General features: G+C 39.2%; 1 protein-coding gene across 1 annotated transcript in view; it reads right to left on the reverse strand.

Moving 5' to 3' along the window:
• Positions 1–683: 683 nt before the first annotated feature.
• The window catches only part of LOC126249345 (inactive hydroxysteroid dehydrogenase-like protein 1), a 158,606-nt gene continuing 134,022 nt past the window's right edge, over positions 684–25,267 (reverse strand). Inside the window, exons 4-6 of the mRNA XM_049950999.1 lie at positions 23,613–23,833; positions 2,545–2,772; positions 684–2,444 (exon numbers count right to left, since the gene is read on the reverse strand). Coding sequence (XP_049806956.1) covers positions 2,322–2,444; positions 2,545–2,772; positions 23,613–23,833 — 572 coding nt within the window. The 3' untranslated portion in view covers positions 684–2,321. The remainder of the gene's footprint in view (positions 2,445–2,544; positions 2,773–23,612; positions 23,834–25,267) is intronic.

The following is a 25,267-nucleotide window of genomic DNA, read 5'->3' on the forward strand; positions in this document are numbered from 1 at the left end:
AAAAGACATAAACTGAAACTGTAACCTAAATGTTGTACAGATGTTATGATAAAGTAATTATAAAACTCTGGTTATAGATTTGTTATGAACATGTAATGAAAAGCTTCTATAATACTCATATATTATGGGCTATATATTTCAGAGTTTACTTTTGGAGTCTATGCCTATTGTGTCTGTTTGATGCTGCAATGCAGACAATTTCACACCTACCATTATCAGTGGATGAGGATAATATCATGTCCCTTCCCCATCTGTACTTTGCGAAGCTCTTTGATTCGCTGTTTCATTTGTTATAGCAGTAAATTACTGGAATGTGGTTGACAGAGCAAAATATGGGTTGACTTAGAAGCTCTCTGATTGCCCTATTTCAAAGAAAGTGTCATTGCTGAGGACAAGGGAGGAGGTAGGTGGGGGGGGGAGGGGGGAGTGAAGAGGAGAGAGGGGAGGAGAGTGGCAGGAGAGAAGGGGGGATTGAGAGTGGATGGGGAAGGATGGAGGCTTAATGATACAACATGGTTTCCCATGCATTTAGGCAGGTCAAAGGTCAGTTTCAATCTGAAGTGTATTTTGCTCTCCCATGAGGTGTTATTCCTATACAGATGCTTCCATCAACTGAATAATTTTCTGTGGATTTTATACATACTTTATTGTCACACCATGACTTTCATAAATCAGGTCCCAGCTATAATACAGCTCCATTGAAAAGTATATAATTTGTAGAGAAAATAACTTCATTTACTATCAAATATACAAACATTTCATTACATTGTAGATAGAAAGTACCACCTTAAACATAGACACAATACTTAAAGTAATATTTGTTTAATTCCTTTTCAGTTTCATGCTTTCACTTTGCTTTTCTGTTCAAATTATTTCTGCACTCTTCCAGCTAGGCTTATTACTACTTTGCCATCTTCTGTGTCTTATACTCTTTCAATCATGTCTCTGTTATTTCTACTTCCTTCCTAATACTTTTGCTGCATCCAGCCTCCCTCTGATTATGCCCGGCCTTCCATATGTCTTTCCCCTTCCTCCCTCCTGTTTTAAATTTGTGTGTGTCCTCAGCATAAATTCTTCTCACCAAACATATGAGAGTGATTTAATAATAAGTGCCATTTATCTCATTGTAAACTACAGTCACCCATTCATAAAAAGAAAATCATTATGCAATTGATACATTCATTCAAGAATAAAGGCTGCTTTGAATGGACTTAAGCAGAAGAGGAAGACAGAAAAAAAGTATAGACTAATTAACAGAGAAGAGTGAATACTGAGTTTCTGAAAACAACATACCACAAGAGGCACCATACAACAGTTTACAGCTCATTACAACCCTGTTTCTTTTTTTTTTTCAATTACTTTATATCATAATTAATGGTAGTATTGTTTTTTTTAAGTCTCTTGATTTTTATGTGTATGTAACAAACACTTTTATATGCTTAACTTTAATTGTCTTTCATTTCTTATCCAGCCACATCAGCTTTTTTCTACAGCTGTTTTGATTAAGTCTATTAGCTGATTCTTTTGAGTGAAATATCATGTATATCTGACTGTTGAATACCTATCTTGCTCTCTGGTTTTGTTTGGTACCTAGTCTCTCTTCAACCAGGTTCTGATTTACTTGCTTATGTTGCTACGGCTGCTTTTCTTCATCATTTTGTTCAATATTGATTTCTCTTTAATCTATTGAACACAGTTGGATTCTGGAAGTTCAAAATTTATAATTTACTTTTGAGTGTATCTATGAATGACAGAGAGGTTCATTTGTCAGTCAGTGCATACACATTTTTGTCAGACGTTATTAATGCTGGAAAGTCCCGTATTTGATTTTCTTAGTGATTATATAGATATTATGTACATTATTGGCACTCTTAAAAACACAGAACTAATTTCCTAGTGCACATTCACAAATAACATTTAACAGGAAATGCATCTGAGTTCAAAGATATGAATACCATTATAATTATCTAGACAACAGACTCACAAACATGAAACACAATTAGCGACACACGTTGGATAACCCAACTGGACAATGTCAACAACACAGAAGTTCAAAAGAATACATTGGCAATGTGAAACATATAAGACGCAGGAGTTTCATGTATTCCTTTTTTAATCAATTATCGATAATGATCATCTGCAGAAGAATATTTCCATGTCAGATCATATCACACAAAACAAAAAGCTGCATCACTAATTTTCTTATAAATATGTGTTGTTTTATTGAGTGACTTACTGTCCACCACAGACAAAGCTAACATTACACATACAGGAAGTATGCAGGACAATATTTTGTTTTGGACACTGGCAAGGATTGCTATTTATTGTTTTATTTCTTGGGGCACCTTTGACACAGCTTCCAAGTAATCTTTTCGGAACACCTTGTTCATGATGCCTCCAAGGTAAGTTCTAACCCATACTGGAGGTATCCCATGAAAGAAATACTGAAAAAAGATTTAATTTTTAAAATTCTATAATCATCCTTAGCGAACAAATTATACTCACTTTGCAAATTAAAATGTAAAAAGACTATCTGCACTTTACCTGTATTCCATGTGCCCAGTAACCAGTTGTGCTGTTTAGCCTGCCAAGAGTGTTTACAGCATTTCGTGCATATGTTGTAGCATCAGGAACAAATAGGTTTGTTGACTGAAGCCGATGACTGAATGCATTCATCTTTGTGTTTACAAACAATGGTGAGAGGTGCTGTATTGTTATTCCATACTGGCTGTATTCATAGCGTAGAGCATCTGAAAAGCTTTTCACAAACACCTGCAAAAGATAAGTTATTCTGTAACTGTAATGGCACCACCTAACATTAACCATGGAAACCAAGTAGCTAACACAACATTACTATCAACCATTATGGCACAATTACTCAGACTCCAGCATTTAGGCCAGCACAGAGCCAGTCTCAACCACCTTTTCTGCGTGTGTGTTGGTGCAAACAGTGGAGTGCGTGCTCCAAGTGTTATGTTGGTTGTGGTGTTATTCTGGTGGACCCTATTTGTGATATAAAGAACTCTGATATGGCTTGGGATACATACTTAAGATTGCTTGCATTGTTTCCAAATAGTATCTTGTAAACATATCTCTTCTTGTTATTAAATTCCTTTAGTAGTGTGTGTACACTGCCTTATTACAAAAGTCACTGAAGATGGAGATATTAATATTCAAAACAATTTTATTTGCAGTCAAGACTGCAAACTAATTTGACAGCTAGTACCATGTTTTGATGATTATATCATCTTCAGATAGCCTGTCCTTATTTTAAACTCTTGCGCCTTATGATCCATCAGGGGATGTTGTCTTCAACAATTGTCAGCAGCTGAACATGCAACTGCTGGTCAGCTTCTCCTAAGGTACAGTTTGGTGCAATATTATATAGGTATAGTGCTCTCATAGAAGTTAAAAACCTGGAGACATTTTGTTTAGTTATAAACAAGATACTATCACAAATACCAACTGAATCTGTCAAGACTGGTGCACTCTCTGAGAACATCACTGCCTGTGGGTCATTTGCCACATAATCGACACTGTCCATGTATTTCTTATCCCTATCTATTACTATTTTTGTTCATCTGCTAACTTTACCCTATCATATCTCATTCTTCTCCAGACCAGTCAACTTCTTCACCAGATTAGGTACTTTCTATACCAATGCCATACCTTTCTCTTAGGTGTCATTACTCATAAAACATGAATACAAAATTACTTAACAACTGTCAATTAGTATGGCATTTCTGAAATAACATATATATTCATTACTATTTTGATAATTATTGTTACTATTATTCTTATTCTCATTATTATTATTCTATAATAATTATTATTATTAGGGACTAATACTATGCACACTGTAATGATTATCATATCCATTATCATTATTTTTATTACTATAATATACTGCTCATATATGACATATTGTGATGTTGGGATGTCTAGTTAGAGTTAAGAGAGTGCCTGAAGGCCTTAATCTTGCTAGGTGAAATAAATTCTGTAGTAACAAAGTAATACACGACACTGATCCAAGTGACACAAATATGGCTTTATTCATAAACTTCTGAACAATAACAGAAATAAGCCTCTTGTGACTCCACATGTAATAAGACAAAAGAATCACACAGAAGGTACAACATAAGTGATACTCAGAGCAACTGATGTGAGTGGTACAAACTAAAAGAACATAGTGAAAGTGAGATAATGCTGCTCCGTGTGTATATAGGTGCGAGTCATTGGTAGACAGCGTGGCAGAGACTGTGCTGTGTGCACACTTCCTACAGCCTCTAGTGGCCAGCCTGTGCTGATGCAGTTGGCACTTGATTTAAGTACACATACGCGGTGACACTACGCTCAGCACACTCACACTCACACACACTAGTAGCAGGATACAGCACACCTCTCCCTTATGCAAAGAGGATGCCCAGGTGACAGAGGAGATGCCAGCAGCCCAACGAGTGATATATACATTAGATCTGGAGTGGCGGCAGGTGGTGCTGACAGCAGGGGTGGTACGATATGTCGGGGGGACACTAGAGCATGGAGCTGGAACACACTTGTACGCCCAAGAGTGGTGGACCTGCAATGTGCCCAATGACAGCACCGGAGAGGAGGGTGCCATCATCATCTTTGTGTCGTCATCAGCAGGCAGGTCCCAGTGCACAGGAGATGGAGCTGGACTGACTGGCAACAGCCCGACCAGAGCAACAGGATGTGGCAGTGGACTCAAGGCCAGAGATGGACCAATGCCCAGCACTGGAAAGCTGGAACCCCAGGGGACTGCACATGGAGGAGACAGCCAATTGGATGAGTGTACCTCCACAGCAGGCAACATCGGGCTCGAGGCAGAGGGTGGCAAAATGGGCTGCAGTGACAGGGGTCACACTCACAAACCGGTACCTTCTGGTGGTGAGCGGGTGGCACAACTGTTCAAAGTGGCTCAACACCAGCCCATGGCTGTATGGACATCACAATGATGGCACCCCTGGTGGCAGACAGCAGCAGCTGGTATCCTCTGGGTCAGTGAACGAACCCTCGCACCCTCACCGGCAATCGTGTCAGGAATTGGTCAGATGAACCTGATTGTGGCAGGTGCAGTGCAGCTGCAGAAGGTAGAGGAGCATGTGTGGCAGCGAGCCATGAAGTAACTCAGCCGAGCTCTGCTCCCCCATAGAAGTGAATTCATAGGTGCTGGGAAAACAGAGAAGGGCATCATCTGGCAAAAAAATCTGTTTCATTTGGGACTTGAACATACACGCTAGACATTCTGCCTCGCCATTTGACTGAGGATGGAAAGGCAGAATCACAACATGATTAATGCCATGACGGGAACAAAAAATTGAAAGGTGCGAGAATGAACTGGGGCCCATTATTGGAAACTATGGCACAAGCCAAGTCCTCAATACAAAAAAAAAACTCAAAAATGTACAAATTGTGACCTCAGCCGACATCAACATACACCAGAGAATGTAAGGAAACTGGGAAAATGCATCCACAACCAAAAGCTAATAGTAATTCGAGAAAGGACCCTCAAAGTCTACCTGAATGCATTCCCATGGTTGGCGTGGAGTGGGCCATGAGGCAGAGATGCTCTGGGAGCTGCCTGTTGTCAGGCATACTGCTCACAAGTGGCAACAAAATGGACAATTTTGCTATCAATTCCTGGACAAAATACATGTCTCCTAGCTAACAGTTTAGTGCATGAAACTCCCCAAGGCATGGGACCTCATGCAGTAACACAGTGGGAATGACTACTCTGGGAGAGAAGTCTCACATGGACAACAACAGAACACTGTCAAAGACAGAGAACAATAACATAAGGAAAAATATTTCCACAGGGGGTCCAAAGCCCACCCAGCAGTTTATCTGGCAAGCCCTGCTGAACAACCCAAACCACTTGTGGAGAACCGGGTGGGCAGCAATGGCATAATTGGGGAACCCTATTTTGCAGCCTGTGTTTCAGTATCAAGCTGGAAGCAAAGCAGTTCTTCATGATCAAGGTCAGGGTCAGGACCCGCAGGAAGGTGGGACAAGGAGTCCACATTGGCACATTTAGATGTAAGTTGATAAATTGATTTCATAATTGCAGTGAGACAAGAACAGCCCCCAGCACTAGGGGGGGGGGGGGGGGGGGGGGAAACATGAAATTTCTGGAGAGCATAGACTATGGCAAGAGCCTCCCTTTCCACCTGAGAGTAATGCTGCTGGGCTGGAGTGAGAGATTTAGACGCAAAAGTTCAGAGCCCTTGGCATTTTGGTGCACCAGGACTACATCAAGAACATATTGTGAGATGTCAGTTGCCAAGACTATGTGCTGGTCCAGAGAGAATGTAACTAAACAAGGGGCCAAGAGTAGTTTAGATTTCAACATTTGAAAAGCATGATTGCAATCTGGGCTCCAGCAAAAAGGTACATTCTTGCATAACAAGGCATGCAACAGGTGGGCTGATGTGGCTGCCCCCAGCAGAAATTTATCATAGTGGGCTATCTTCCCGGCGAAGGCCTGAACCTCCTTCATGGATGACAGGTGAGGCATAGACATAACAATGAAGATGTGGTCTGGTAGAGCTCAAACCCCACCCTGCAAGACCTCAAACTGCAAGTAAATAATAGAAGGTTGAAAAAACTGAGATTTAATAAGAAAGTGCACAAACTTTTCAAGTGATTGGCCTTGGAGGAACCCATGCAACAATATCATTCAGATAATTAGTGAATAGTCATTGTAAAATAACAGGGGCATTAGCCACACAAAAATAAAGGTGCAAATATTGAGAGAGACCAAAAGGAGTATTCAAAACCAGAATCACTGAGACTCTTCGTCCACAGGAACTTGCTGCTAAACTTCAGATAAATCAATTTTAGAGAAGTACTGGCCGCCCAATATGTTTGCCAACATTTCCTTCTGGCATAGGAGATGATATGTACCTACAATGGACTGTGCATTGACAGTAGTACTGAAGTTGCCACAGAGGCAAAGTTTCCCGATGGCTTCGAAACTACAACTTGCACAGACGACCATTCACTAACCATAACAGGTTGATTTATCCCCAGAGATTGAAGACTGTCCAATACTGCTTTCATTTCAGGGTGACAGGACTAGGACATTCATGACAAAAACGAGACCAAGCTGAGGAATTCAAAGAAATATGAACAGAAAAATTCGTAGCACACCCTATACCTTTTGAAAACTCCTCATACAGTGTTTCCAATTGAGAATATGGTACCTGATCAGAAGCAAGGTGAACTGCATCAGTGATAGAAAATCCAAATCCCTGAAATGCGTCCATCCTGAACAAGTTCTCAACTCTGGCATCAGTAAACACCAAAAAGTAATGGAACAAACCACTGACTAGTAAGACGCAGATGTCGTAAATTGTCCCAACAGCATAATGTTCTGTTCTTTATAACTGACCAGTTTCTGAATGACTGGTGTCAACGGCAGTGTGCTTAAACTCACATAGGTTTGAGAATTCAATAACACCACTACAGCACCTATGTCGATATGTAGCTGTAGCACTTGGCAAAAAACACTTAACTTCGTAAGCAACTTGATAAAAGTCACCAAGCATGGAGTCACACAGTTTACATCCATGTCTATATCCTGAGCAACCTTCAGTGAATGACACATAGAGGTGATGTGACCTTTCTTCTGGCAAGCATTACACATAACCCAGCACTTAGGGCTGGACAGAACAGAAAGGACAAGACAGAGACAGAGAATGCTGACGCTGGTGCTGTGGTGGTCACAGCTGCTTGGCCCAGCCTTGGTTTGCTTGGCACTAGGCCCAAATGTTTACCAACACCACTGTCACTTCCTCATGCAAATTATCTGTTGACCTACTGGATGCATCTTGTGACACTGCTGCCACATTGCCCCATGCTTCAGTTTAGTCACCCACTGCCCGAGAAACTTCAAAAAATTTTGCTATTTGCAAAACTTTTGTCAGCACGGAGTTTTCACAGAGTAAAGCCTTCTGGCACACTTCCTTGTCCACAGGTAAACAGATAATTACATAGCGCATCACAGAGTCTGCATAAGAGTCACTAAGGGCATCACTAATGAACTGGCACTTATGGTTAAAGCCATGAAGTGTGGATGCCCACAGACTGTATGACTGGTTTGGTTTCTTGTGGCATCAGCAGAATTCAACTCACGCGACTATGACATGCTTTCATTTGTAATTGTAGTAGGATAATAAACTGCACATGTGATCACAAGTAAGAGCTGCTGGTTCTCGTAATGGGGCAAGCTGACACAGTAATTAATACACCTTAGATGAAATTCACAAGAGGAATAAGATTCACATATTCGAATCTGTCACGCCGGATGCAAAAAAATGGTGTCTGAGTCTTTTTATAAGCTTCCCAATCCTCAGCTGAACTATCATATAGAGGAAAAGTGGATCAATAGACCAGTGGAACAGTACCCTGACTGTCAATGGAAACTGACAAAGTGGTCACTGTCAAAGTAGGCCGTTCAATGAGGGCTGGCATCATAGCATCCATGACTAAATCTGATAAAATGACACATAAAGACTGCACACATGAATTTGATTCCAAAATCATTGCCAGCCATGTATTTAATGATGTAATACACACAACTGAACCATGTTACACAAATCTAGCTTTATTCATAAACTTCTGAACAATAATGGCAGTAAGCCTCTCATGACTCCACACTTAACAAGAGAAAAGAATCATACAGAAGGTGTAACATAAGTAATACATAGAGCAACTGATGTGAGTGGTGCAAACTAAATGAACACAGTGAGAGTGAGTCAGCACCGCTCCACTCATATATGGGAGTGAGCCCCCAGTAGACAGCATGGTAGAGACCATGCCTTGTGCGTGCTTCCTACAGGTGCCCTCTAATGGCCTGCCTGTGCTGATACAGTTGGCAATATATTTAAGTACACATGTGTGGTGACACTACACTTGACATACTCACACTCATGTGCACTAGTAGGTGGATCAGCAAATTCATAAATGAATTAATAGTTCAAGGAATCTGATTAGTGTTTGTCATTAGTAAATTTTAATAATTCTAAATAAATTATAAGCAATTTTAACTGCTATGAGAGTGTACATAATGGAGCAGGAAAGTGCTCCTTAGCAGAAGCTGAGCATCAACAGCATAGTCAGCTGCAGAAGATTATTGGTGACAGCGTCCTGAGAAAGATCTTAAGGCACAGGGGATATACAGGGCTTTAATAACTAAAGTTCCAGTTTCAAAACGCTGTAGAAAGAGAACCACAGCTCATAATTATGTCAAATTTGATCAGCATATTATTGACATGGGGGGGGGGGGGGAGGGAGTAATCTCATTGAACAAAAAAAAATGAAAATTTGACCAATAGATGGCACTGTGTCAGAGTATGCACACCAACAGGCATGTGGCACACATCTGTTCCTTAGTTTGCATCTCCACGAAGTAGCACGCATTGCTGATAAAGTTCTTTTACAAGAACAGTGACTGTGCATCGTAGCTGTACGGAAGCAAAGAGAGCTTCACTGCAAGTTTAAATGCAGCCAAAACCTCTCAAACAAACAGAAGCTAAATGATGTCAAAGTTAGTGTAATGAGGGCTATGCGTGAAGTGTTCAGTGAATTCGAAAATAAAATTCTATGTACCGATTTGACAGAAAATCCTAGGAAGTTCTGGTCTTACGTTAAATCATTAAGTGGATCGAAACAGCATATCCAGACACTCTGGGATGATGGCATTGAAACAGAGGATGAGACACGTAAAGCTGAAATACTAAACACCATTTTCCAAAGATGTTTCACAGAGGAAGACCGCACTGCAGTTCCTTCTCTTCCATGAACGAAAAAATGGCTGACATCGAAATAAGTGTCCAAGGAATAGAAAAGCAACTGAAGTCACTCAACAGAGGAAAGTCCACTGGACCTGATGGGATACCAATTCAATTCTACACAGAGTACGTGAAAGAACTTGTCCCCCTTCTAACAGCCGTGTACCGCAAGTCTCTAGAGGAACAGAAGGTTCCAAATGATTGGAAAAGAGCACAGGTAGTCCCAGTTTCCAAGAAGGGTTGTCAAGCAGATGCGCAAAACTATAGGCCTATATCTCTGACATCGATCTGTTGTAGAATTTTAGAACATGTTTTTTGCTCGCGTATCATGTCATTTCTGGAAACCCAGAATCTACTCTGTAGGAATCAACATGGAATCCGGAAACAGCGATCGTGTGAGACCCAACTCGCTTTATTTGTTCATGAGACCCAGAAAATATTAGATACAAGCTCCCAGGTAGATGCCATTTTCCTTGACTTCCAGAAGGCTTTCGATACAGTTCTGCACTGTCGCCTGATAAACAAAGTAAGAGCCTACGGAATATCAGACCAGCTGTGTAGCTGGATTGAAGAGTTTTTAGCAAACAGAACACAGCATGTTGTTCTCAATGGATAGACGTCTACAGACGTTTAAGTAACCTCTGGCGTGCCACAGGGGAGTGTTATGGGACCACTGCTTTTCACAATATATATAAATCGCCCTAGTAGATAGTGTCGGAAGTTCCATGCGGCTTTTCACGGATGATGCTGTAGTATACAGAGAAGTTGCAGCATTAGAAAATTGCAGCAAAATGCAGAAAGATCTGCAGCGGACAGGCACTTTGTGCAGGGAGTGGCAACTCACCCTTAACATAGACAAATGTAATGTATTGGGAATATATAGAAAGAAGGATCCTTTATTGTATGATTATATGATAGCGGATCAAACACTGGTAGCAGTTACTTCTATAAAATATCTGGGAGTATGCGTACGGAACAATTTGAAGTGGAATGATCATATAAAATTAATTTTTGGTAAGGCGGGTTCCAGGTTGAGATTCATTGGGAGAGTCCATAGAAAATGTAGTCCATCAACAAAGGAGGTGGCTTACAAAACACTCGTTCGACCTATACTTGAGTATTGCTCATCAGTGTGGGATCCGTACCAGGTAGGGTAAACAGAGGAGATAGACAAGATCCAAAGAAGAGCAGCATGTTTCATCACTGGGTTATTTGGTAAGCATGATGGCATTACGGAGATGTTTAGCAAACTCAAGTGGCAGACTCTTCAAGAGAGGCACTCTGCATCGCGGTGTAACTTGCTGTCCAGGTTTTGAGAGGGTGCGTTTCTGGATGAGGTATCGAATATATTGCTTCCCCCTACTTATACCTGCTGAGGAGATCACGAATGTAAGATTAGAGAGATTTGAGCTCGCACGGAGGCTTTCCGGCAGTCGTTCTTCCTGCGAACCACACGCGGGTGGAACAGAAAAGGGAGGTAATGACAGTGGCACGTAAAGTGTCTTCCGCCACACACCGTTGGTGACTTGCGGAGTATAAATGTAGATGTAGATGTAGAAGTTCCAGTCACTAAAATGTATGAAAAAATCACTTATCTAAGGTCTGCTAAGGATCTGGAGGAAATGATAACAAAATTCGAAAAGACAGGTTCTTTTGGAGTGCAATGTGACAGAGGGAGGAAAGCAGCTGATCTGATGTCTGTTGAAGATGTGGCCACAGCACTGCAGGAGCAGTCAAGCAGTGGTAGGCAAACATGCAGTGCATGGGGAATTGCCCGAACATTGTACATGACTCTGAGCACAGTGCATAAAATCCCACATCATATTCTACATAGCTATCCATGCAGAGTCGCCCATGTTCATGAGTTGCTTCTTGCTGACCTTCCAGCAAGATAAATATTTGCTCTGGAATTGCTAGCTTGCTTTGAAGTCAACAATGAATGGCAGTGGAATATTCTGTGGACAGACAAAGCCCATTTCCATCTCCAAAGACATGTCAATGTGCAGAATTGCAGAATATGGGCAACAGGAAATACAAACACATATCAACTGGTAACATTTAATTCTGCAAAAGCAACTCTGTGGTGCTGGTTGATGGCATCTTTTATTTCTCGGCCATATGTTTTTGAGGAAGTCTAGGCAACCTAATCTTAATCCGTGCGACTTCTGGCTCTGAGGTTATCTGAAAGATGATGTGTACAGTGCTCCCATTACAAACATAGCTGAACTGGAGTCACACAGTGTGTGATGCATTCTGAACATGACCGCTGAGACACTTCAGTCTGATGTGGAGCATGCTGTTTCTCGATTTCAACTTGTGGCAGAAAACGGTGGAGAGCATATTGACATGAATTGCGCCAGTCTCACAACAATTAGAAACCAATGTCATTTTGCTTTTTATGCGGTTTTTGGGCCCAGGAAAATTATAGATTGGTTTCATTTCACTTTTTATATGGTTTTTGTCCCCAGGGAAATTAAAAACTGATATAATTTTGTTTTTATGCAGATTTTGGCCTCAGGCCAATAAAAAACTGATTTTTTCCGTCGGATGTGGTACAACCTTGCTCTGGTGGATGGGATTACCAGTGCCACAACTGTTGACTGCCAGACTTGGGCAGTCATGCACATTGAACAGTACAGATGATGTAACGTAATGTGCAAGTCAAATGACAGGCATTGTATTGTGATTCGTCTGTCATTTGTAGCTGATCTCATTTGTGTTAAGATGCTTACAATTCCATCTATTGGTAATTTTTTGTTGAATTTTATTTGTTCCATTGCTTTTCCTCCTGCATCAATATATCTATATATAAAGCTACAGTTAACAGTATAGTTAAAATAATACAAATGAACGTACATCTTGTGGAAACTATAAGAGAGAGAGAGAGAATTCAGTTATGGTCACTACTGATTTTAACATAATGTAATAAATGAATCACATGAGTCAGCAGAAATTATTGGTCTCATTCATTAATATGGATTCAAGCTAAGCCACATTGATTCCACCACAGAAACTGAGTAAGCAGAATCCTGAATAGACAATGTAATGACAAAATGCATATTTGATGAAGCAAGACAGTTCATCTCTCATTCAGGTATTTTAAGCCATAGTGCCTTATTAGAGAATTCACAAAGATAAAAGCATCAGACTTTGTAAAAGATTTTAATGAATTAACAATAAACTTATTCTCTAACAGTTGTAAAGATGTCAGTATCTCAGTTAACTACTGTGTTAAAAGATCTGAAAAGTTTGACAATTTCCTTGGAATTTATCTATTATTTTTCAGTAAATAACTCCCCCACAGCAACAGCCACAAAATATTTTTAAACCTAAGTGGATTATTTCTGAGATAAAAGATGTGTTGATGGTTGGCACTATTGCAGCTAATTGCAGCCTTGTCAAATATATTGTGGGTCAAGTGATATCTTTGACATGTAATTTGAGGAGTGTGGAGTAAGAGACAGGCAGTGAGTGGAAATGGACATTCCTTCCAGGGTGACAAAACTATTTAGGTGCACTGTGGTAACAGTCTCCAGGGTAATGTTTAAGGTGTTGCAGTGAAATTTGGGTGCTTCCTGGGTGGTAGCAGTTCTTTCCAGACATGTGTTATGGCATGGCATATAGCAGTGTCTGTGTGTGTGTGTGTGTGTGTGTGTGTGTGTGTGTGTGTGTGTGTGCCTGGCACATAAGGACGAAATAGCCACATCTGACAAGCAGTGCTCCACTGGGGCAGTGGTGAGTGGCTGCTTTTGTGTAATGCTTGTCGGGTCACCTTTGAACTGGAAGATGTGATGATGTGGCTCTGGTTTGGAGCCTATTTTATGGTACATTGTGGTCATGTATTACTGATGCTCACCTTGTATATTTGTACTTACGCAACTTAGTCTGGAAGATTAACACTGCTGTTACAACTGTAATGTGAGTAGTAATTATTTCTGCATGCATCAAGATATACAGTGTCCAGGGTGATTTAAGAATATTGTGGTGCTTGTCTTCTTCAATGTCACTGATGTTTTAATCTGTCTGAGGCACCAAGTGAAATTGTGGTTTATGATTTGTACTGTTGTGGCAAATGTAAAGCTTGTCAAGTACACATAAGGCTAATGTTAACCCTAGAACACTAAATGGGGGAAAATTTACAGTGTTACTAAATCATCATAATTTTTACTGCTCCATATTTTATTCAAAGGAAGTTATAATTTATAGTTTCTGCACTACTTAATTACAATTATAAGATCTCCAATGGTAGGCCACATACAAAAAAATAAAAAATGCCCTTTTTGACACCCTATACCGACAATACCAGATTGGCAGGAACTGCGAATTGATACCAACTGCAATCATAAATTTTATGAGCAGTTAGTAATTTAAGGTTAAAACTGATGTTTCATTATATTTTCTGAGGCAAGATTAGAAGTGATTTGCATGTCTCACTGGACTCTATGAATATTTATTGGAATTATTGTGCCTCACCTTAAAGGACTCATATTTTCACTGTGTTTTTGGGGTGAGATTTGAGAAGCAACTGTCATCCAGCAAGCACAGCTATCACATTTTTCTTGGTGTATAATCTACAATTAACATGTGTCTAAATAATGCATGTTTCAGGAAATCGAGTGCTTTAACAGAAAAGCAATATTTTCAAATGTGTACCATGAAGCTGGTTATGTTGTAATGAAAGTGGATATCAGTGCCCCCCCCCCCCCCCCCCTGGTCGTTAAGAGATGGGTGGCATGTGTGGAATGTATGATGTGAAATTGCTATGATTTCAATACATCTAAGTGCCTTCCAGCCAGTCTGTTGTTACTGTTAACTTTATGATTTGTTCTACTAAATTGTTTGTATTTTATCAATAAAGTTGAACAGGATCTACCTAACGCTTTTGCAGGTTTATGTTATGTGTTCTTATGTTTATTGTTTCAAATTTGTTTTGGCATTGTACTGCAATTAACATTTGTGAAAACTGTTTTACAGTTTTTGAGACATTGTCAGAGTTTTTCTGAGTTTTGGTAAGACGTTCATTGTTAGAGATATTGATCTGTTAGAGATATTGATCTGTGAATTGTGCAGATATGTCCAGGTACATTAATGTCAAGAACTTCTTCGCTTGATATTTTTTGTCTATCAACTTTCAGAAGAATATATAGAAGTGAGTGGATTTAGGAGGGTATTGTTTTGGAATGAGTAAATTACCTTTATATGAATATATTAAATAATAATGGATGCTATGAATGAATGTCAGATACTTGGTTATACCAGTACTTCCCATCCTGACATCCCAATCAGCCATGGGAATTTGGGTAGAGTGCTTGAGTTAAACTATCAGCACAAAGTCAACAGAGCTGGAATATACAGTTTCACAATAAACTGATATGATAAAGAAACCTTAGCTACAATAATTATGTTAAATGATACTAAATTATATTTATATTTAAAAAGATAGAAAAAGAGATGGTAAAAACACATTAATCCTGAATGATAAAAGTAACTCATCACCAATTGAGTCGGCTGTAAAATATCTATTTGATATTACAGACAGCAATCTGAAAATCTCCAGATATAAACCAAGAGACAAATTAATTCTAAATTTTTCTTCAAACATATAGGAATATTTCAAGGAATTCCTTATAAATGAACCAAAATCAAATGTTAATGTTTGCAGCAAACAGGTAATGCACATTACTTCCACTTAAAGCAGGATAAAAATAAAATTCATACCAAATTTTAAAACATTACAGAAAATATCTAAAAAATGAAAATCTATCTGGATGGGATGCCCACCAAAGCAGATAAAGTGTGTTACTAACGTAATTTCAGAATCTCTGTCCTCAAGAATGAATCAGTCATTTGAAGAGGGACACTTCCCAGATACTTTACACTGAGGTAAAGTCATAACTCCAAAGAGTTTCAAAGGAAGTTCTAAAAGTCTATTACTCATGTCTCTTCTTCAAATCTTTCTCAAAAGTATTTGAAATAATTACTGAGAGTCTAAATCAGAATTTTGTACAAAAATTGAATATCATAACAGTTAATCAGTTTAGCTTCCAGAAAATCATGTGTGCAATATGCCTCATCAAGGCATTTGAAGAAAAAGTTATTTTATCTTTAAACTAGTCCTGAAAGGTACAGCAATCATTTGTGACCCCACCAAGAAATTTAATTATATGAATCACACTCTACTACTGTGTGAATTAGACAGATACAGAATCAGGGTTCATGGTCTGACGTAGTTCAGACTGTGTTTAACAGGCAGAAAGTGAATGATAGTTGTAGTATGTTATAAAATGAATATCAGAAAAATTAAAACAAGGGTTACGGAATTTAGTTGAATTAAATCAGATGATTTTGAGGGAGTTAGATTAAGAAATGTGACACAAAAGTAGTAAACAAGTTTAGCTGTTTGAGCAGCAAAGTAACCAATAATGGCTGAGCTAGAGAGGACATAACATGCAGATTGGCAACAGCAAGGAAAAAATTTCTGAAAAGAAGGAATTTTATAACATAAAATATGTATTTAAGTGTTAGGAATTCATTGCTGGAGATATTTATCTGAAATGTACCCTTGTATGGAAGTGAAATATGCACAACAAACAGGTCAGACAAGAAGAGAATAGCAGTTTTCGAATTTTCTGCCACTGAAGAATGCTGCAGATTAGATTGGTAGCTCAAATAACTAATAGGAAGGTATTAAATAAAACTGGGGAATAGGGTAATTTATGGAACAACTTCACTAAAAGAATGGTTTTGTTGATAAGACATGTGCTGAGGAACCATGAGTCATCATTTTGGCAAAGGAGGTCTTGTGATCTGAATCACTCAACAGAATCATGCATATGTCTAGCAAGGTCACTAGGACTGGCATGGAAAGATATATCTGCTGATGCCAGGTCACAAGGAAAAACATCTGTGGCAGATTTAAGGTCTGCCACGAACTGCTACAGCCTCAATTGTCAATCAGCCAGTGTTTACAGCAAGCTCTCCAGTGTATCTATTGCCCTGTGCTATGTGGTTTTCTTCCTGGACTGAGATTTGAACTTTCTTGTTACCTACCAATGACATTTTGCTAGTTCCCATATTTGCCTGTATGCCTAATGTTGGGCTGCATTCACTCGGCGTTCAGCTGGCTTTTGTGTTTCAGTGACTGAGCTAGCAGCATGTAGATGCACAGAGAGTGTTGTTCAAATATGAGTATTTCCCAGTTGAATCTACAAAGAATGTTCCCAGCACTGATGTGGAAGTTATTCAACAAGCTTTCAGAGTATTGTATTTCCATGAGGTATACATGTCCAGAAGTTGGAGCATAGGACCCAGTACATTCCATGTAAATACAGTCCCCACCATTATGAAGCCACCACCCACTCACACAGTGGCTTGTTGACAATCTGGGTCCAGGGCTTTGTGAAGTGTGTGCCACACTCAAACCCTATCATCAGCTCTTACCGACTGAAATGGGGCTCATCTGACCAAACCATGGTTTTCTAGTTGTCTAGGGTCCAACTGATATGGGCACGAGAACAGGAGAGGCATTGCAGATGATGCCATGCTGTTAACAAAGGCACTTGTGTCAACCGTCTGCTGCCATAGCCCATTAACACCAAATTTCACTATACTTCCTAACAGATACATTTTTCATATGTCCCACATTGATTCTGCAAGTATTTCATGCAGTGTTGCTTGTCTGTTAACACTGACAAGTCTATGCAAATGTTGCTGTTCCTGGTCATTAAGTGAAAGCTGTTGGCCACTGTGTTGTCTGTGGTGAGAGGTAATGCCTAAAATTTGGTACTCTCGGCACACTCTTGACACTGTGAATCTCAGAATACTGAGACCCTCATGATTTCTGAAATAGAACATCTCATGCATCTAGGTCCAACTATTGCACCATGCTCAAATTCTGTTAATTCCCATCATGTGGCCATAATCATGTTGAACACTTTTTTACATGAATCACCTGAGTACAAATGACAGCACCACCAATGCACTGCTTTTTTATACCTTGTGCAACTACAGGGTGTTTCAAAAATGACCGGTATATTTGAAATGGCAATAAAAACTAAACGAGCAGTGATAGAAATACACCGTTTGTTGCAATATGCTTGGGACAACAGTACATTTTCAGGCGGACAAACTTTTGAAATTACAGTAGTTACAATTTTCAACAACAGATGGCGCTGCAAGTGATGTGAAAGATATAGAAGACAACGCAGTCTGTGGGTGCGCCATTCTGTACGTCGTCTTTCTGCTGTAAGCGTGTGCTGTTCACAACGTGCAAGTGTGCTGTAGACAACATGGTTTATTCCTTAGAACAGAGGATTTTTCTGGTGTTGGAATTCCACCGCCTAGAACACAGTGTTGTTGCAACAAGACAAAGTTTTCAACGGAGGTTTCATGTAACCAAAGGACCGAAAAGCGATACAATAAAGGATCTGTTTGAAAAATTTCAACGGACTGGGAACGTGATGGATGAACGTGCTGGAAAGGTAGGGCGACCGCGTACGGCAACCACAGAGGGCAACACGCAGCTAGTGCAGCAGGTGATCCAACAGCGGCCTCGGGTTTCCGTTCGCCGTGTTGCAGCTGCGGTCCAAATGACGCCAACGTCCACATATCGTCTCATGCGCCAGAGTTTTACACCTCTATCCATACAAAATTCAAATGCGGCAACCCCTCAGCGCCGCTACCATTGCTGCACGAGAGACATTCGCTAACGATATAGTGCACAGGATTGATGACGGCGATATGCATGTGGGCAGCATTTGGTTTACTGATGAAGCTTATTTTTACCTGGACGGCTTCGTCAATAAACAGAACTGGTGCATATGGGGAACCGAAAAGCCCCATGTTGCAGTCCCATCGTCCCTGCATCCTCAAAAAGTACTGGTCTGGGCCACCAAGTCTTCCAAAGGAATCACTGGCGCATTTTTCAGATCCGAAACGATTACTGCATCACGCTATCTGGACATTCTTCATGAATTTGTGGCGGTACAAACTGCCTTAGACGACACTGCGAACACCTCGTGGTTTATGCAAGATGGTGCCCGGCCACATCGCACGGCCGACGTCTTTAATTTCCTGAATGAATATTTCGGTGATCGTGTGATTGCTTTGGGCTATCCGAAACATACAGGAGGCAGCGTGGATTGGCCTCCCTATTCGCCAGACATGAACCCCTGTGACTTCTTTCTGTGGGGACACTTGAAAGACCAGGTGTACCGCCAGAATCCAGAAACAATTGAACAGCTGAAGCAGTACATCTCATCTGCATGTGAAGCCATTCCACCAGACACGTTGTCAAAGGTTTCAGGTAATTTCATTCAGAGACTACGCCATATTATTGCTACGCATGGTGGATATGTGGAAAATATCGTACTATAGAGTTTCCCAGACCGCAGCGCCATCTGTTGTTGAAAATTGTAACTACTGTAATTTCGAAAGTTTGTCTGCCTGAAAATGTACTGTTGTCCCAAGCATATTGCAACAAACGGTGTATTTCTATCGCTGCTCGTTTAGTTTTTATTGCCGTTTCAAATATACCGGTCATTTTTGAAACACCCTGTATATGCACATATTAGTATACCATGCTTTTTGTCACCTAGTGTATGTATGTCATTATCACATCCACAAACTGGGTCTTTAATTGCCAGAAAGCACTTACATGGAACGAGAGCGAGGCTTTATGTGAGAAGGCATAAATTGTACCTACTTTTACTGTTTTTATCATGTTTTGCATGAATCATGTCGAATCACTACTCATGTACACTCAGGGAGTTATCAATAAAACACATTCACATGTGATATTTTATGCTGTCAACAGAGATCATACATTGCAGAGTAAACATTTCGTATCAGAATAACTTAATATCAGTTCTACATTGGTTGACAAAAATTTCTATGTTATAATACAAACACATGATTAAGGGAATGTAACAGAAAAATTATTTGTCAAGTTGAGTTGTAATATAATGTAAGTTATCAGTTTTGAAAAACTTAAAGTAGTTTGGATGCTCATAACTACCAGCACACAGCCAGTAATATTTATATATACTACTTTACCCCCATGTACAGTGTAACACCTGAACCAAACAAGCACACTGGTCTGTGAAAGACCACACCCAACAGCTCTGCTCATACATTCATGGTGATTTATTAAAATACATTATTCATCGTAACATACAGGCATTTTAAGAATAAAATAAATATGAGAGTGCACATGAGTTTTATTGTAAGGCATATAAATATGCTCACACTATATAAATAACAACAGCACAATATTTTACATGGTATAGATATATTATATAAAGATAATTCAGCTAATGGGTTAGAAAGAGAGGGAGAGAAGATGGGTAATCCCTAGTTTTTGTGCTATTAGTGCATCATACTTACTGGAAGTTTCCTAAAATCTCCTATTTCTTAACTCTGTCTGATTGTTCAGTAAATCACCTGACTGATTTTGAGACAGTTTTTTATCTCCATTTCCTTAAGTGTATTCATAATTCTGCTGTTAGGCAATGTATCAATAATTTATAGAGCTGAACCTATATTACTAACTCTGTGCTTGTTATCACTTAAATTTTTACTAAAGGTGGAGGTACTGCTCTCTGTGTGCATGATGTATTCTGTAAATCTATCACTGGATGCCTACCCTGTTCACACAAAAGTCACCCTGAGACTGGTACCACCACTTTAGAAAACATTTAAGTAATAACAAATATAAAGTTAATAAAATAGAGTCAGCCCTAAAAATTCTTCATACAATGCTTAAAAGTAGGTCTATGAACCTACCTGATGAAATGATTGTATACAATTACCTTAAAAATCATGCAGATGACTACCAAACAACCATACTGAGTTAAGAAATACAAGATTTTTGTACAATTTTCAGTCACTAGTATGTGCTAACAATAAAAGATAACAAACATAAGGTTGCACTCAAGTGATTACACCCTCCCCCATCCCCCTCTCTCTAACACATTATCTGATTTACTTTTTATCATATATCGGTCTCATGTCAAACACTGAATACTTGTTATTTATGCAGTTTGAACATGGGAATATCCCTTAAAATAAAACTCATGTGCACTCCCATATGCATTTTACAGTGAGAATGCCTGTAAATAAATATATGTAACATATTTTAGTAAATCACCATTGATATTGGATAATTAGTTTAACCAATTAGTTTCAATTGCCTGTTCTTGCCAAACATATTGAAAACCACAGAGTTGCACAAATACATCAGTATTATTACCTTACAGCATTATAATATACTTCACAATATTAAATTATTGTATAACTAATGTTCTGTAAGACGTAGGAAATACCTCAACATATATGTATACATTAATTTGTTTGGTTTTACTTATACTTTGTAGTGTTTTATTCGTTCAGTCTGTTTATGAGCAGTGTTTTGGGGTGTAATCTGTGTGACTGTGCATCTGGTACAATGTATGAACTGGTAAAGCAGCATATACAATTCTTACAGGCACGTGTGATAGAAGTTATGAGCTTCCAAGCCACTCTAACTTTCAGAGATGATAACTTACATTCTACATTCTATTACTCTTCTCCCTGGTAAATAAATTTTTTATTCCATTCCTTAAATCATATGAACATATTACAATATAGAACACCAAATTTCTGTAAACTAATTTAGAACTGATATTGTGATATTAAATGTTTGTGCAAAGTTCATCTCTGATGACAGAAAAAAAAAATGTCCTGTGAATGTGTTTTACTGCTATTTGTTGTGATTCATGGAAAACATGTTAACAAGAGTGAAATTATGTACAATTTACACCATTTTCATGATATATAAGCTTCATTCTAGTTCAGTGTGATGCATTCACACAGTTTAAGACCCTGTTTATGGATGTGCAATGACATGCATAAACAGGGTGTCCCTCTTAAGAGTCATCAAGCACATTCCTCTGATGTTTCAGCAGATATCTGGAATTTAATTTCTGCCTTTGGTAGCTGGTGTCAGCCCAAACAAATATTGCTCATCACATCTTCCATGTGATGCCCAGTGTCAATGACAAGTGTTGATTTGTTTTCCATTTAAAATAGAATTTTACATGCCTCTTTGACAGAGCAGTCTCAGATTAGTCCAGTGTGATATTTGTTATATTGGTATGTATTAATACGGACAGTAAAACATGAAGAATAATCAGTACTCCAGCAGTGACTGAGCAGCACTGCTGCATAGTGATAGTATTCAGCACAGGCCAGGACAGTGACATCACTGCTGAGGTGCTGATTTAGTGTTTTACTGTCTCTGTTAATGGATGTCGATAAAACAAATATCACACTACAATAATTTGGGACCACTTTAAAAAATCAGTTTCCTTGCAGCAGGAAACAAACCAAAGCTTTCCATTGACAGTGGGCAATGCATGAAATACATGATGAGCAGTATTTGCTTGGGGTGACTCCAACTACTCATTGCAAATACAGAACTTCGGATATCTGTTGAAACATCAGAGAATATGTCCCTAATGGCTCTTAGGAGAGACACTCAGTATGTCAGATGATTATTAGGTTTTGGCAAGTGGCAAAGCACAATATAAGTAATGGTAAAACACAGTATAAGTAATATATTATTGTTTTCAGCATTTCATTTCACATATGTGCATTGCATGATGTGAGTGTCAGACCATGTATACTCTCTGTTTTAATGGCCACACAGCTGAGATTGTGATACTGGTTCAAATGTTTCAAATGGCTCTAAACACTATGGGACTTAACATCTCAGGTCATCAGCCCCTAGAGTTAGAACTACCTAAACCTAAATAACCTAATGACATCACACACATCCATGCCCAAGGCAGGATTCACACCTGAGACTGTAGCAGCAGCACGGTTCCAGACTGAAATGCCTAGAACCGCTCGGCCACACCAGCCGGCTGCAATACTGGGTTTCTACAAACAAATAATTTCTTAGAAAATGGCAGCCATGGTGTCATTTACAAAACCTTAGCTCTGTTTGTCAATAGCCTGGATGTGCTAGGTTTTTGGAGACTGGTATTTCAGCAAAGGTGGAATGCAAGACTAAGGAAACACTAGCAATGGCTTCAAGCGATGAAGCATGCGGACCTACTTTTTTGTGCCCTCACAATGCAACACAAAGTTAGGCCAAATGAGCAATAACACCAATCTTAGAAATTCAACTGCTTCTACTAATTTTTTAATTTGCAGAACTTTTGGATTCCAAAGAAAGGTTATTGAAGTTGGAAGATGTGTTAAACAACCACAGATGGGGTAGACTTGGACTATAAGAAATGCAACAAAAGATCAAACACCAAATAGCTTTAAAATCAGTACATACATTGTATTAGACAGAAATGGAAAGAACATTCAGATATAGGTTGTAACTCATAAAATTGAAAACTATGTAACAGATGTTGAAGAAATCTTAGACAGAATGTGAAAACTTTCAATGTATGAACATTAACATAAAGGGAGAGACACTCTCATACTTCCCTTTCTAGATTGAACCTTATTCACAGACTTCACAGTACACCATCATGAAAATTAAAAGAAGATACTTACATAGCATGGACTTTATATTTTTAAAAAGAAAACTTCCTGCTTATGCAGGAATCATATGAATTCTGTAAGCAGTTGATTTAGAATTTAGAACTAAGACAATTTATCAAGCATGGTATGACAGAAATCCTAAGCTATACATAACTGCTGTTTCTTTATAGTTCATTTTGGATCCAGGTAAAGATACAGAATAAAATTAACAGAACTCTGAAATATCTTACTATCGAAGTCAATGTAGATATTCATACACATCACCTTTGAGGCAGCATATACAGTCATGAGAGGGAGTGGTTGAAGCTCTGATCCTGATGAAACATTAATGATGGCTCCCCTTCTCCTCTGCTGCATTTGTGGAAGCACCAATCTAGTCATCAACGTTGTAGCGCCAATATTAATATTGACAATGTCCCATAATTCTTGTTCAGGCACTTCTGTTAGATACATTGGATATGTGTACATGCGACCTACATTGTTTACTGGAATGAAAAACACAGCTCAGTTGAAATTTCTTTTGTTTTGTAAAACAGAAATGAGCATCTCTTATATAGACTTTCACACAGTAAAACAACCATAAATCAAGAATTCATTCATTCATTCCTACATGCATCATGCTCCATAAATCTCTTAATGAAGCACAGCCTTCAGGGATGTGAGTCAAGTTATATTTTAACAGGTTTTAGTGGTACCAACCAACATTACCACGGATATTGAATAGCTGACGTAACATTACTGTTGCTATTCCCCACTATTCAGATGATACTGATCCTCAGCCAGGCCCTCTCATAACACCATGCCAGACTCCACCACATAAGCCATCCCAGGGCCAATGTAAGCATTTATGAAGTGAGCACTGGAGTGTGTACCATGAGTGTAATCATATTGGCTATGGTGAGATTCCCATAGACTCTAGTTGTAGTATACAGAACTTCGATATGACTTGGATTGGACTTTGCTTGGTAGTATGGACTTACGATAGCTTAAACTGTTCCTAGTATCATGTAGTATACAAGGTGAACATTAACAAAAGCAACAAACTGTAGGGATGGATTCCTGACTGGTAATGGAGGAAAAAAAACCCTATGAACATGTGTCTGGAAAAGCATCATTGTCACAGTAGATGGCACTGATGAATGAAAGTTCCTCTGACCGCATGCCATATGTTTCTTGTGTGTTGCAGGCTGTATGATGGACACAGCTACTGTAAGGAGCAGAATGGTCCAGTATCCATGTCAGAAACAAGCTGAGATGGTGTTTTGGTACAGCCAAGCAGATGAAAATGGTTGAGAGACAGCAGGGCTATATCAAAGCAAGTACCCTCACAGACACCACAATATTACACAACATTTAAAGTCTTTTTTTGGAATTTGTGTGTTTATGGGTCCTTTCAGAGAGACGAATATGCAGGGTGGTGGAAGACTGTGTGTACACCATATTTGGAGGATCAGGTTCTACAGGATATTGAGACGAACCCCAGTAGAAGCTCCAGGTAAGAGCCCACCAACATGGTGTAAGCCAAAGAATGGTTATGTGTATCCTGCATGACAATTGCTACTATCTCTATCACTTGCAATAGTGAGTGAAAAGATTATCAGCAGTGGATTTCCCTCTACATGAAGGATTTTGTCAATGGTTTAAGAACCAGACTATCACAATTATGGAATTTCTGTCATCAGTCCTCTTTATCAATGAAGCAAACTTTACCAGAACTGGCATAATCAATCTGCATAATTGTCATCTGTGGGCGACAGACAATCATTGAGAAATGATTGAGGCATCTCATCAGCACTGATTCAGCATCATTGTGTGGGTATGGATTCCTGGTGACCACACACTTGCACCAGTTATTATTCCACAACACCTCAGCGGAGGAATGTCCTTGGACCTCCTGTAGAATACTATGTCTGGGATGC

The sequence above is a fragment of the Schistocerca nitens genome, chromosome 3, assembly GCF_023898315.1.
Source record: "Schistocerca nitens isolate TAMUIC-IGC-003100 chromosome 3, iqSchNite1.1, whole genome shotgun sequence".
NCBI lineage: Eukaryota > Metazoa > Arthropoda > Insecta > Orthoptera > Acrididae > Schistocerca > Schistocerca nitens.